This window comes from Amblyraja radiata, chromosome 8, assembly GCF_010909765.2.
Source record: "Amblyraja radiata isolate CabotCenter1 chromosome 8, sAmbRad1.1.pri, whole genome shotgun sequence".
NCBI lineage: Eukaryota > Metazoa > Chordata > Chondrichthyes > Rajiformes > Rajidae > Amblyraja > Amblyraja radiata.
The window spans coordinates 52,575,005-52,590,730 of NC_045963.1; the positions used below are offsets into that span (position 1 = coordinate 52,575,005).

General features: G+C 44.5%; 1 protein-coding gene across 1 annotated transcript in view; it reads left to right on the forward strand.

The window, feature by feature from the left end:
• Positions 1-15,726, forward strand: part of tarbp1 (TAR (HIV-1) RNA binding protein 1) — a 220,731-nt gene that overhangs the window by 188,326 nt on the left and 16,679 nt on the right. Inside the window, exon 29 of the mRNA XM_033025902.1 lies at positions 409-545. Coding sequence (XP_032881793.1) covers positions 409-545 — 137 coding nt within the window. The remainder of the gene's footprint in view (positions 1-408; positions 546-15,726) is intronic.

Here is a 15,726-nt window from a genome sequence, read left to right on the forward strand (position 1 = left end):
CCCTTCTTCAGACTGAAGGAGAAGGTGGGGGGAGAGGGGGGGGGAGAAAAAACTGGAAAAGAGAGGTGGGGATGAGACAAAACCTGGAAAGTCATAAGTAGATACAGTGTGACCGGGGGGGGGGGGATTGTGTGATTGGCAGATGAGTGGAATACGTGAGAAAACCTAGAGGAGAAAAGAGGATAAGTGGATGTCAGAAAATAGGTGAAAATAACAAGGCTGTGCCAAACACAAGGCATTAGTGCTAAACACAATTTTAAAAAGTCCATATCTGAAACACGGGAACCTCATTTGAAGAAAGGTGAAACGTTTGCATAGTCCTTCAGTAAAGAGTGAATCATGATGGGCAAGTCACCAGCGAGTTATAATGCCGTGTGTTTCTTTATCTTCAATCTCTCCATTTTGTAGGTGAGACCTGATCAACTAATTGACTACCTGCAGCAAAAGAAAACTGAGGGGCACACAATCATTGGAGTGGAACAGACAGCCAACAGCCAAGATCTTGCTCACTACAGTTTCCCGGATAAAACCTTGCTGTTGTTAGGGTGAGTTATGTCCCTCAAACAGTCAGATTTTCAACTGATAACAGGTTGAATTTAACAGGGAAATAATCATGGTCTTTGTGCTTTTGATTGGATGACAAATGATAAGCTGCAGAGCAACACTTTTATACATCCACACGGGAATGAATGTGCTAATCTTGTTGCTGATTGGTGTGTCTGGAAAAGAGCCCAGTTTATTTTGCCAACTACATTCCTTTGCATTATATTCAACTTTTGATTGCTTAGGTTCCCTCTGGATGCTCTACTTTCCTCCCTTATCCTATAATTAGCATTTCTTTATAATATAAGAGCTTACTGGGGTACATAAATTGATTGCCTCTATTCTAATGTTAGAATTAATATAGCAATTAAATGTACTTTGTTAACTGCAGAACCTTTGGAGGTGGTAATTGCTTTTATCTGTGGCTATTTTGAGCCAAGCATTTACTATTTTTATTTGCATGCACTAGACAGCATTGTTGATATTAGCTAACCTGTGTAAAAAAAGACCAAAATGTTGATTCTGTACAGAATCCCAGTTCCCAGTCAGCTCCTGTGTCATAAAAATGTATAGCATTAAAACAGGCCATTCAGTCTGTGCCAACCATCATACCTACCTATACTAATTTCACTTGCCTACATCAGTTATATATTCCTCGATTCCCAGCTCATTCAGCAATCTGTCCAGTTGCCTCTTAAATGTTATTACTGTCCATTCCACTACTACTTTCTCCGCAACTCAGTCCATGTACCCACCACATTCTGTGTGGAAAGGTTGACCGTCTGATCCCCTTTAGTTCAAAAGTTCAAATTTTATTTTGCTCACATACACCTTTCGGTGTAGTGAAATTCTTTTTGCCATGCAGCACATAAAAAAAAATACAACATAACAATAAAAGATAGTTTCAACATCAAAACATCCCCCCACAATGGTTCCCATTGTGGGGAAAGGCACAAATTCCAGTCCCATCCCCAAGTCCACCCATAGTCGGGCCTCCTTACTCGAGACCGTGGCTTCCGGAGCCGACAGGGCCGCGCCGAATGGAAAGTTCAGCGCCGCCGCCCGCAAACCGCTCCACAGACCCGCAGCTCCGCAACAGACCCAGCTCCAGTTCAGCGAAGTCACCGCCAGCCCCGCAATGGCGCTCCAGCGCTGCACCGCCGTCCTCCGACCCGCAGCTCTGCCGCCGCTGCTGAGCCGTGCCGTCGCCGGTGCTGAGCCGGTGCCGCCGCCGCCGCTGCCGTGAGCCGGTGCCGTCGCCGGTGCTGAGCCGGTTGCCGCCACCGCCGCTGCTGAGCCGTGCCGTCGCCGGTGCTGAGCCGGTGTCTCCGCTGGTGCCGCCGCCGGTGCATGAGCCAGGTGCCGTCGCCGGTGCTGAGGCCATTGCCTCCCGCCTGCACCGCCGCGTAGACCGGTGCCGTCGCCGGTGCTGAGCCGGTGCCGCCACCGCCGCTGCTGAGCCGGTGCCGTCGCCGGTGCTGAGCCGGTGTCGCCGCCGGTGCTGAGCCGGTGCTGAGCCGGTGCCGCCGCCGATGCTGAGCCGGTGCCGTCGCCGGTGCTGAGCCGGTGCCGCCGCCGCTGCTGAGCCGGTGCCGCTGCCGGTGCTGAGCCGGTGCTGGTGCTGAGCCGGTGCCGCCGCCGCTGCTGAGCCGGTGCTGCCGCCGCTGAGCCGGTGCCACTGCCGCCGCCGATGCCGAAGCTCCAGGCGGTCCCCTCAGGAGACGCCGCTCCAGGCCCGCCGCTGGGACGGGTCGAAGCGCAGCCCGGAGAAAAGCTGCATCTCCGACCAGGTAGGGACCCTGAAAATTAGTTTCCCCCTCCCCTCCCCCCTCCCCCACACATAAAAAGCTAGAACTCCTCAAACCAAAACACTAAACTAACTAAAAATAAGAAAAAGAGACGAAAAAAAACAGACAGCTGCAGGCTAGGCAGCCATAGGACGGCGCCCTAAAGTTGCTCCCCTCAGTTCCTAAACCTTTGCCCTCGAGTCTTGGATTCCTCAATACTGGGAAATAGACTGTAGCAATCCATGATTTCACAAACCTCTATAAGGTCACCCTTCAACCTCCTTCACGCCAGGGGGAACAGTCCCAACCTATGTAGTCTCTCTATAACTAAAGTGCTCCAGTCTCAGCACCTTCCCTGTTAATCTTTTCTGTACCATCTTCAGCTTAATCACATCCATCCTATAGCTGGGCGACCAGCATTACACATAATACTCCAAGTGTGGTCTCAACAAAATCACAGATTTTGGTGTCATCTACGAACTAACTAATCATGCCACCTCTATTCTCATCCAAATCATCATCCAGACAAAAGGGGGCCTAACACTGATCCCTACAACACACCACTGGCCATAGACATATGATGAAAGAATGGGTCGACTGGGCTTGATTCACTGGAATTTAGAAGGATGAGAGGGTATCTTATAGAAACATATAAAATTCTTAAAGAATTGGACAGGCTAAATGCAGGGAAAATGTTCCCGGTGTTGGGGGAGTCTAGAACCAGGGGTCACAGTTTAAGAATAAGGGATAGGCCATTTAGGACTGATATGAAGAAAAACATTTTTACCCAGAGAGTTGTGAATGTGGAATTCTCTGCCACAGAAGGCAGTGGAGGCCAATTCACTGGATGTTTTCAAGCGAGAGTTAGATTTAGCCCTTAGGCTAAAGGTATCAAGGGATATGGGGAAAAAGCAGGAACAGGGTATTGATTTTAGATGATCAGCCATTAGGTGCTGGCTCAAAGGGCCGAATGGCCTACTCCTGCACCTATTTTTCTATGTTCTATTATGCCATCTCTATTATAGCAGCATATTCAAATCCTCCTGATAACGCAAGCACTCCAATCCAGGCAACATCCTTGTGAATCTTTTTTAAACCTTTCCTACCTTAATCATGTCCTTTCAGCTGTGTAATTTACCTTTGATTATACATCTAAGCAAAATAGAATCAGAAAATTTTAGTTAATGAATATAATAAAAATTGGACATTTTTAGCCATCTTTTAACTTGCTCTAAACTCAGAAATTTCACATCATGTAAATACCACTGCGCTGGTTTCTCTCTGTTTGTTCTTTGGTAGCTTCAGGTTCCAGCCATCCATTATGTATCTCGTAAACCAGATAAGATTGGCCCCTGCTGTTTCACATCTGTGCATCACCAATATGTATTTAACTTCCTGTTTCTATGATGAGCTTATCTCTAATAGTGGCAATTGTATCCTAGAAAATGCAGGTAGTGCCATTAATTCTTTCAATGTATTACCGCATCAAAGTGCTTTGGGCTTTTACACGGTAATGATTCTGCATTATAAAACTTGATATGCAATGTAAACAATGTGTAAAATTCAGTTAAAATCCCAACTGATAACATGATGTTGGTGAGGGTTGTGAATTAATATTAATGTTAAGATTAATATGAATCTGATATAAGATGAAGCAATCAGAAAATATTACATTTCAACCACAGATAAGATTATTTTCTTTGAGCTTTCTGCGCATGTCGTTTTCTGAACTAAGAATATTAAAAAAAAACACTGAATTGGAAGGAAATTGATGAAAATGTGCTGAGTAATTTGAATGCAGAGGAACTGAGTACACCAATCCCAGTGGATTGTTGGATTTGTCTTCAGCTAGCACCCTTTGCTGGTGGGAGAGGGTGGCCATGTGGATTTGCAGGGGAAGAAATACTGATTTTTCCCAGAAGGAAGACTTTTAGAGCTCAAACCTATCATGGAAAATCATATTAAACAATGTGCCAAATAATGTTAATAATGTTTAACTTTATAATTATGTCAAAATTGTTACTCTACACCCATGTAAATCTGTTGATAGGAATAGTTGGTGGGATTTATTTTTGGCAGAAAAGTTGTCATTAACAAGGCTCCTGTGCGCATGTGTATGTAAACAAACACAAATGTGCGCACCGTGTGCGGACGCGGCGCCGACAGACAAGAAGCCGAAGCAAAGAAGTCGAAGCCAAAGAACCGAATAGAAACGAGGCCGAAACGCCAATGAACCGAAAGAGTCCGAAGACAAAACGCCTACTAACCGAAAGGATGGGACGCCTAAATGCAAACTAACCGAAAGGGCGGGACGCTTAAAAGCCAATGAACCGAAAGGCTGCGTCGCCTAAAAGCAAACTTACCGAATGGCCGCTCTGTCGAAATGCCACCTACCTGAAAGGCGGCGTCGCCTACAAGCCAAAGGACCGACTGGCGCTCGACAGAAAAGTCCAATAACGGACTTGACGTTGCCAGGGAGCGGGACTTGTCAGCGATTGGTCCAGACCCCCGCGTCAATCACATCACTGTGAAGGCATGAACATTGTTCCAAACCTCCGTTCCACCCGACCCGCAGCCCGCGGAGGGTGGCCGTGGGAGAGTGGGGACTGTCCCGAGCGATGCACACCTTCGGCCGCTTTCAACTTGGTGCTTGGGTTCAGATTGCCCAGTCATCGATGGCTTGTGTGGGAAAATGAACCCTACGCTCCCGTCTCCCCCTTATCTCTCCCCTCTTCTCTCTCTCCCCCTCTCTGCTCTTCTCTCTCCCCCTCCTCTCTCTTCCCCTCCTCTCTCTTCCCCTCCTCTCCCCCTCCCCCTCTCTCCCCCATCTCTCCCCCCCTCCGCTCTCTCTCCCTTCTCTCTCTCTCCCCCCTTCTCTCCCCCTTCTCTCTCTCCTCCATCCACACCCGCGGGAGCGTCCCACAGTCACTGACCGCGATGCACCGCCATTGGACCCCAACACCCACACCAGGGTGATCCCCCCCCCCCCCCCTCTCCCTTCTCTCACTCCACTTCTCTCCCCCTTCTCTCTCTCCTCCGTCTCCACCCACAGGAGCGTCCCACAGTCAATGACCACGATGCACTGCCATTGGACCCCAACCTCCACACCAGGGTTGTTTCCCCCCCTCCGACCCCAGGACTTTGACACCCACACCAGGTTGATTCACCCCGGTCACGGGGACAGACGGTTTATTACCGTCTCGCTGTTTGCGGAACGCACCCAAGCTTCCACGCACAAAGCAGGCAGCATCTCTGGAGAGAAGGAATGGGAGAGAGAGTGCGTCTGAAGGGAGGAGGAGAGAGAAGGGGGGAGAGAGACGAGGAGAGAGAAGGGAGAGAGAGAAGAGGGGAGAGAGAAGGGGGAGATGGGAGCGTGGGGTTCATTTCCCCACACAAGCCATAGGTGACGGGGCAATCTGAACCCAAGCACCAAGTTGAAAGCGGCCGAAGGTGTGCATTCTTCAGGACAGCCCCCACTCTCCCACGTCACCCTCCGCGGGCTGCGGGTCGGGTGGAGCGGAGGTTTGGGACAATGTTCATGCCTTCACAGTGATGTGATGGACACGGGGGTCTGGACCAATCGCTGACAAGTCCCGCCCCCCGGCAACGTCAAGTCCGTTATTGGACTTTTCTGTTGAGCGGCAGTCGGTCCTTTGGCGTGTAGGCGACGCCGCCTTTCGGGTAGGTGGCGTTTCGACAGAGCGGCCATTCGGTAAGTTTGCTTTTAGGCGCCGCAGCTTTTCGGTTTGTTGACTTTTCGGCATCCTGCCCTTTCAGTTAGTTTGCATTTAGGCATCCCATCCTTTCGGTTAGTAGGCGTTTCGTCTTCGGACTCTTTCGCTTCATTGGCGTTTAGGCCTCGTTTCTATTCGGTTCTTTGGCTTCGACTTCATTGCTTCGGCTTCTTGTCTGTCGGCGCCACGTCCGGGTACCCGTGCGCACACACGCATGCGGATATACGCGCGCGCACACACGCACACAAACTATGAAGTATAAATAAGTGAATTGTTTCCCCCTCTTCGGTACAATTTAAGTAGTTCATTGTTAAAATATAAACAATGATTGAAATAGATTAATGTACTACATTGTGTTTTGGAATCCTCTGCAAGGAAGCTGCCAGTCCTATCCCTCCCTTAGCAGGTTTCCATAATGACGACAACTTCCCAGTTGCAGATACCTATCCATGCCCTGAGTTCATCCGCCTTACCCATGAAGCCTCTTGCATTAAAGTAAATTCAATTCAATCCAATGGTCTTTCCTCGCTCCCTGCCATGCTACTGTCTATAATGTCCACTGAAATTTCTTTCATCATCTTCCTTACTGACTACCAGCCTCTCACCTGCATTCGGTCCTACATCGGATTGCGTCTCCTTGCCAATCATGTTTAAACCCCCCGTGTGGCACTAGCAAACCTGCCTGCCAGGATATTGCTTCCCCTCCAGTTCAGATGCAATTTGAAGGAAACTAATATCTTGGCAGGCAGATTTTCTAGTGCTATACGGGTGGGTTTAAACTAGATTGGTAGGGTGGCGGGATGTGCCTATGACAATAAACCTGACTTGACCAGTGAAAAAAATGTCACCGGTTTCAAGTTCACCTAGTCTCTTTCATTGCTACACATATCAAGTCCACCCTTGTTGCTTAGCATTGTTGGCATTGCCTCACTTCTGCAATTCAGTGTTTTCTCCATTTGGACTGAGTTTAGCGGAGACATGAGAGCCAAGTGGTCCTTATGCCAACTAGACCAACAGTATACCGTAGCACTTGATAATATGTCAACAACACCGTCCTTTTTGTTGATGATTGAGAGAGATTGAAGGGAAGTCAATTACCCCACTGAAATTTGCCCTATATTTTATGAATTGAATATATTTGACCTGTACATAGGTGTACATAGGTGTTGCTGCTCCTGGAGAATAATTGTTAAAACTGGGTGTTGTCAAGACCCTTTGATTTTATTGTAAAAAGTACACTCAGCAGTTTCATGATATGACACGGAGTGCTAGCTGGCTTCCTAAATGGTGGGATGGGAAGATAGATGATGAATTATTGACTGAGATTCAGCTCACTAACTAATATTAGTCAATCCCTGAAAGTATTTAATTCTTTATTTCAAACAGAATAAAAGAATAAAAAGCAAGTGTGAAACAGCATACAAAAAACAAAACAAGAATATTTATAAAGTGTCATAAACAATATCTATAAATAAATGAAATCGTATGTGTCCGAAAAGGAGCAGGAAGAAGCCAAAGCTTACAAAGCCAAAGCAAAGTACACTACAGCCTACCGAATTATCTGGAAGAAAATATACTTAACATGCTCTGGTTTGATATATTATGATTTATTGCAATTTATCTTATAGAAATATGTTTTTACAGAAAACCATGGGATAGAACGTTAAAATCTTTACATTCCTTTTACTGCTTGAGCAATAATTATAAAGGTAAAGTGTAAAAATTATGACGTATGGATAGTAAAATTCCATTTAGAAATTGGCAGTGATATTTAAATAGGAGATGACATAAATTAAATATTTCAAACACTAATTACTCAATAACCTAATGGAAATGCTAAAGCCACATATTAATATTTTTATCACTTGCATTGAATTTTATGGAAGAGTACACAATTTTATATTTAACACCATCACTGAGTATATTGTAGTTAAGGTAATAGTATCATCAATAGCATTAGCTCATAAATATGTTGACTTTTACGCACGTAAATCTTAGCTCTCTTTAAACAAGGTATGTTGGAATATTGCATTCAGCATTTGGAGTATTGTGCTTAGTATTTTGAGTATTGTATTCAGTTTTGGTCATCCTGCTATGGGAAAGATGTTATTTAGCTGGAAGGAGTGCAGAAAAGATTTACGGGAATGTTGCCAGGACTCGAGACCCTGAGCAATAAAGAGAGATTGGGCAGGTTAGGTCTCTATTCCTTTAGTGCAGGAGGATAAGGAGTGATCTTATAGAGGTGTATAAGATCATGAGGGGAATTAATAGGTGAATTCACTGTTTTTCACCCAGGGTAGGGGAATCAAGAACCAGACCACCTTTATGTTTAAGGTGAAAGATTTAATAGGAATGCGAAGGGCAACATTTTCACTCAGAGGGTGGTGGCTGTATGGAATGAACTGCCAGAGGAGGTAGTTTTAAAGCATAACAGCATTTTAAAGACACTTGAACAGGTACATGGATAGGAAAGGGTTAGTGGGATAAGGACCAAATGCTGGCAAATGGGACTAACGTAGATGGGATATCTTGGTCAGCATGGATGTTGGGCCGAAGGGCCTGTATTGTCTCCATGACTCTATGTTGGATTCTATTGAGCTGAAGTACAAGGCCCTTTAAAAACAATGATACTGATTATTTATGGTAATGGTGTTGTAAAGCCAAGCTGTTAAAAAACATAGTCTTAAGGGCCTGTCCCATTTTTTAGGTGACTACAGGCGACTAGGCTGTCGCCGGGGTGTCGCCTGTATGATCGTCAGTAGTCTCCTCAGTCGCCCAAAGAGTCGCCGCGGTGTCTTTCTGGTCGCCGCTGGATTTTCAACATGTTGAAAAATTTTCGGAGACAGTCGGCGACAGTGGGTTCGATGCCAATGCGCGTAGCTTGACTTCTTCTGAAATAGGTGCTGTCGTAATTGTCGCCAGGTTAACGTAAGTCGCCAGGTTAACATAGGTTGACGCCAGTGCTGACTTCGTTTTTTTGTTGTTGTAAAAGTAATGATTCTATTTAAAATTTCATGTAGAAGGGGGGTCCAGTTGCCGGTTTTTCGGCGACCTGCTATGACTGTGGCAGTCGCCTAAAAATAGCCTAAGTGGGATAGGCCCTTTAGCCATACCTTTGTTCTTACTTCCTAGCCATTCTGTACTCTGATTTTGACCCACCATTATGCTGCAGTACATCCTAAAACCATCCATGGGTAACAAAAGCAAAATTCCACTGTAAGCTGGAAATCCAAAATATGTGCTTAAAATGAGCTCATGCTTCCAACACGTCAGAGAACATTTACTTAGTGACCGGCTGGTCAATCTTCCCAGGATTTCCTCCTCCAGCAAGAGACTGACCAACGAGTGTTATCATGATAGTTTCATTGTCACCATTACACATTGTTTTTTTTAAACTTCCTTATTTACTCGAATTGTTGAATTTAATTTCTCCAACATCAATGGCTGAATTTCAACAGATCAACAGGAGAATCGGCTCTGGAAAACTGTGTGCCTCTAGACTCTTATTTTCACCTGCCATCATACCTTTTAATGTTGTTTCCTGGTCCACCACAGCTAGTTTGCCATAAACCTGGCATTGGATCTTCCTAGAGAAGGTGTTTCAACTGCTCAACTCAAACCAGTTACCAATAGTTGTGATATTGAAGCCAATTTTTATTATTATTTGCCCATGATGTATGTCAGAATTACAGTCACTAGCAAGTCTAATCGAGAAAACTAACTACCACATTATGGATTTTAATGTTTTTATGGTAACACAACAGTATGATTTTAGAGTAAGTGTATCCAGATTTTATTTGTGTTTAAATTTAATTTGCACAATAATTTCAGCTAAGCAGCGTAAAAATAGGGCCAAATTGCAATTCATTGCCAAAACAAATGAATTAAAAGATAAACAAAGGAGACCATGAAGGTATGAGAGAAGGTTGGATGTGGTTGGTTGGGAAATTATATTAAAAAGTAAAAAGGTGACAGTGGCTCGCATTAAAATTAAATTTACTTTTTTGGGGGGCATAGATTTAAGGTGAGGGGAAAAAGGTTTAATGGGAACCTGAGGGGTAACTTTTTTACATAAAGGGAGTGGGTAAATGGAACAAACTGTCGGAGGAGGTAGTTGAGGCAAGTACTATTGCAAAATTTAAGAAATATTTAGACAGGTACATGGATAGGGTAGGTTTGAGGAACATGGGTCAAAGGCAGGCAAGTGAGATAGACACAAAATGCTGGAGTAACTCAGCGGGTCAGGCAACATCTCTGGAGAAATAAAATAGGTGACATTTCGGGTTGAGACCCTTCTTTACACTGAGAGTCAGGTGAGAGGGAAATTAGAGATATGAAAAGATACAGAACAAATCAGACCTAATGCACCAACGACTCAGGAAAGGTGATAACAAAGGGATGAGAACAGTGAAGTTTCACTGTGCGTATCCCTTCATGATCACCTCTTCCACAGCCAACAATGGACCATTGTTTGGATTGGGCATGTTGGTTGTCATGGGCATGTTGGACTAAACATCTACAGGTGCACGGTAGAGAGCATTCTGACTGGTTGCATCGTGGCCTGGTTCGGCATCTTGAACGTCCAGGAGCGAAAAAGACTACAAAAAGTTGTGACCACTACTCAATCCATCACCGGCTTTGACCTCCCCACCGTTGAAGGGATTTATCGTAGTCGCTGCCTCAAAAAGGCAGTCAAATCATCAAGGATCCACATCTTCTTGGCCACACACTCATCTCACCATTGCCATCAGGAAGAAGGTACAGGAGCCTGCAAACTGTAATGTCCAGGTTCAGGAACAGCTTCTTCCCTACAGCCACCAGGCTATTAAACACAACAACGAATAAGCTCTGAGCTCTGAACTGCAAAAGACTATTATTATTGAATTATAGTAGTTCCCCTTCAGTCATGACTGACCATGGGTGATGCATCCTAGTTTGCAGGTGATGTGTGGTCGAATGCAAGCCTGGGCGATGTCATATGTCACAGGCTGTTGCCCATGCAGCACGTCCCCCCTCTGCACATCGCTGATCGATCCAAAGGAACAGCAGGGCCGTTACAGTTTGGCACCAGCGCCGTCGCAGGAGCTGCCAGAGCGAGGTTGTAGACAACAACGAACTGCCTTAGGGGCTACGACTCCGGATTTTCTTGAGGTTTACTCCAGGTGCCTTTTCCATGACTGGATATGGCCACAAGGCAGTGGAGGTTTTAAATCAGAGTTTTCCCTCTCCTAGATGGACTACCTTCTCAGGCTGATGAGCCCCATCTGCCCAAAACTCATGGGGGCGGGAGCGTCTACCTTCCCGTGCAGGTCTATAGCACCTGCCCACTGCCCTATATTTGCACTATATTTGTCATTTATTGAACGGTTTCTTTTTTTCTCTTCCCCCGTTATGTACTATGTTTACATATTCACATATTCTGTTGTGCTGCAGCAAGTAAGAATTTCATTGTCCCATCCGGGACATATGACAATAAAACACTCTTGACTCTCTTAACCGAAGGGTCTGTTTACAGCTGAATGACTCTATAACTATGACAAGGGAAAAAAGTGTACCTTTCAGCCACAAAAAAGACAATGGAGAAAAATAGCTCAACCACAACTGACAGGAAAACTAAAAGATGGTATGCTATCAAGGGAAGGTATGCTATAACGTTGACAGATCAGCAATAGGCTTTGGAGTGTTTTCCAGAACTCAGCAAAGGAAGACCAAGAAATTGATACAGGGAAAATACAACGAGGGTACACTGGCAGGAATAAGATAAATGAGGGAAGATACAGAGCGCCTATAATGGAGTCGAAGGAAAAGGCAGAGAAATTGATACTTTGTGTCTTTCTTTGTGAAAGACTGAGACTGTAATTCAGAGATGACACCGGGTCAACAATGACTACAGTGACACTCACTGTAGGGTGAACGCAGGTGATATGTTTATTTATGGTGACGGACAATAGCGACCAGAAGGTCTGGGTCTGTGTGGGGGCGCTGTCCCTCATCATCAGTGTGTATGTGAGAGGACACTGGCGATCTCAGGAACCACATCCTGGAGGCTCAGTCTTAACCCGACAGTTCAGTCTTGACTGTGAAGCATGGGCATTATCTGGCTTGTCCCAGGCACTCGTCCCAGAGGCTCAGTCTTGGCCTCCAGGGATGCAATGGATGTCTAGGGTTTTGAACTTTCATTGGCGAAAATGTGATTATGTAAATATACGAACCGGCAGTGTTTTTCCTGCCGATAAGGGGTTCAAATTCACCGCAAACCGCAAAGTTCCAATCGATCACGTTCCACAAATACCCACTCACAAGATGACTAAAATGGCCATTAATTTACAGGAATTAAACATTAAATTCCTTCCATTTGGCCTATAAATTCATGACAATGAGATTGAAAAATCATGTTATATTGTGAATTCTTGTGTGAATGTTATTTGGACAGGCTATTTAAAAATGTTAATCTTTTCTTAAGAAATGGATAGATGTTTAGATCTAGTAATTGAATTTTGTAATTAGCTACAATGAGGTAACTAACTAATTATATGCTTTAATTTCAGGTCATCCAAGTAAGATTGTTTCATATTTGTTTCAGAATGCTTCAATCTATAATAACTGAAATTTCTTTCAGTTCTCTTAATTTTTAAGGAAGTTATGGGATTTTGACTGTCCTCGATCACAGCTTTTGTGTTAAGTCAATGGAAAAGCAATAGGGAACAAGATGCTAATTTCTGAGTATGAAAATGACCATAACTTATTTAATATGGAAGATATGAAAGTGAATTAGGTGTCAAATTAAACTTATTTTAATGCTTTATCTGGTGGAATAAATTGCAGACTTGATTTTTAAAATCTCAAAATTTTCTAATATTGCTAGTGTAAGGTCATGCACGTTGGTATACAAAGCCAAAATTGGAATAGTGAGAGATTGGGTAATGGTGTTGATGTTCGAAGGAATCTGGGTGCTCTTATACACAAGTCAATAAAAGCTGTACAGCATTCAGGAAGTCAAATGGTATATTGATCTTTGTTACCAGATGTGTCTTTAGGACAATACTAGACGAAGTAGGACCCGTTGGGTCCCATGTTCACACGGGAGGGCTGGTCCCCCAACGCAATATTCCACCTCTCTACCAATTCCAATATTGGTGGCCAGTGGGGGGTGGGGGGGCTTTCTGGAGTGCTAGTATGTGTGTTGTGGGCCAAATGGACTGGTTTCCAGAAGGCTAGTATGGACATTGTGGGCCGAATGGATTCTTGGGCTGGCAGCTCAGTCACTCAGGCCTGGTGGGCTGACAGCTCAGTCACTCAGACCTGGTGAGAGGAAAGAGAGGTGGAGACATTGAGAGAGAAATTTCCCACTACCACTACATACTAGTTTTCACGTAACACTATATTATTATCCAGATCTACTTATTTTGACTGATGGCAGAGGTAGGGCTGATGTCAGTGGAACATGCATTTTCAAAGAAGCAATAATATGGAAAACAGGCCATGAGTAATAAATCCAGTTATTGCTTGAAAAAAGCATATTCCTTTCAAAACGGTAAGTAAAATCCCTGAAAAACTAAACCGTACAGTATGTTGATTTACAATTGGGAAGCAGGGTTCAGTTTGAACGCTGCTGGAGTTTGCACTGTCATATAGGTGTTGAGCAGCCTGTGTAGATTGTTAATGCTTTAATTTGATAACGTGAATCATATGCAAATGGAGCAGATGGCAAATGTCACAGACCCTGCAACCATGCAACAGATGAATGTTGCAGCTGATTAGTCTACATCTGAACAATTATCTGCTGAAGCAGGCCATCTTGGTTCTAGCAGTTCTCAGTACATCAAAATGATGATAGTTCATGTTTAAAAAATATTTATTAATGAGGAAGAAGATAATGTCCTGAGTGAATGAAAATAGTTTGTTAGAGCTGAATCTAAGATTATTTGACATAGTTAGTTTATTATGGTCACATGTGCTGAGGTACAATGAAAAGCTTTTTGTTGCATGCTATCCAGTCAGCGAAAAAAATATACTTGATTACGATCCAGTTGTCCACAGTGTATAGATACAGGATAAAGGGTCTAACATTTACATAGAAACATAGAAGATAGGTGCAAGAGAAGGCCATTTGCCCCTTCGAGTCAGCACCGCCATTCATTGTGATCATGGCTGAGCATCCACAATCAGTAACCCGTGCCTGCCTTCTCCCCATATCCCTTGATTCCGCTAGTCCCTAGAGCTCTATCTAGCTCTCTTTTAAATTCATCCAGTAAATGCCAGTGAATACAAGCCCAGTCTTTCCAATCGTTCCTCCTATGACAGTCCCGCCATCCCAGGGATTAACCTCGTGAACCTACGCTGCATTGCCTCAATAGCAAGGATGTCCTTCCTCAAATTAGGAGACCAAAACTGCACACAATACTCCAGATGTGGTCTCACCAGGGCCCTGTACAACTGCAGAAGGACCTCTTTACTCTTGTACTCAAATCCTCTTGTTATGAAGGCCTACATGCCATTAGCTTTCTTCACTGCCTGCTGTACCTGCATGTTTACTTTCAGTGACTGATATACAAGGACACTTAGGTCTTGTTGCACTTCCCCTTTTCCTAATCTGACACCATTGAGATAATAATCTGCCTCCTTGTTCTTGCCGCACATTTGTCTACATTATACTGCATCTGCCCACTCACTCAACCTGTCTGCCCACTCACTCAACCTGTCTGCCCACTCACTCAACCTGTCCAAGTCGCCCTGCAACCTCCTAGCATCCTCTTTGCAGTTCACACTGCCACCCAGCTTTGTGTCATCTGCAAATTTGCTAATGTTACTTTTAATTCCATCATCTAAATCATTAATATATATTATAAATAGTTGCGGCCCCAGCACCGAGCCTTGTGGCACTCCACTCGCCACTGCCTCCCATTCTGACAGGGACCCGATTATTCCTACTCTTTGTTTCCTGTCTGCCAACCAATTTTCTATCCATGTCAATACCCTATCCCCAATACCATGTGCTCTAAATTTGCCCACTAATCTCCTGTGTGGGACCTTATCAAAGACTTTCTGAAAGTCCAGATACACTACATCCGCTGGCTCTCCTTCATCCATTTTACTTGTCACATTCTCAAAAAATTCCAGAAGATTAGTCAAGCAGGATTTCCCCTTATGTATTCATGCTGACTTGGACCAATCCTTTTACTGCTATCCAAATGCGCCGTTATTACTTCTTTGATAATTAACTCCAGCATCTTCCCCACCACCAATGTCAGGCTAACTGGTCTATAATTCCCTGTTTTCTCTCTCGCTCCTTTTTTGAAAAGTGGGATAACATTAGTTGCCATCCAATCCACAGGAGCTGACCCTCAATCTATAGAACATTGGAAAATGATCACCAATGCGTCCACGATTTCTAGAGCCACCTCCTTGAGTACCCTGGGATGCAGACCATCAGGCCCTTGGGATTTATCAGCCTTCAGTCCCATCAGTCTACCCAATACTATTTCTCGCCTATTGCAAATTTCTTTCAGTTCCTCTGTCTCCCTAGATACTCTGTCCTAGGTACATCTGGGAGATTGCGTGTGTCTTTCTTAGTGAAGACAGAACCAAAGTACCTGTTCAACTCTTCTCCCATTTCCTTGTTCCTCAAAATAATTTCACCTGTTTCTGCCTTCAAGGGACCC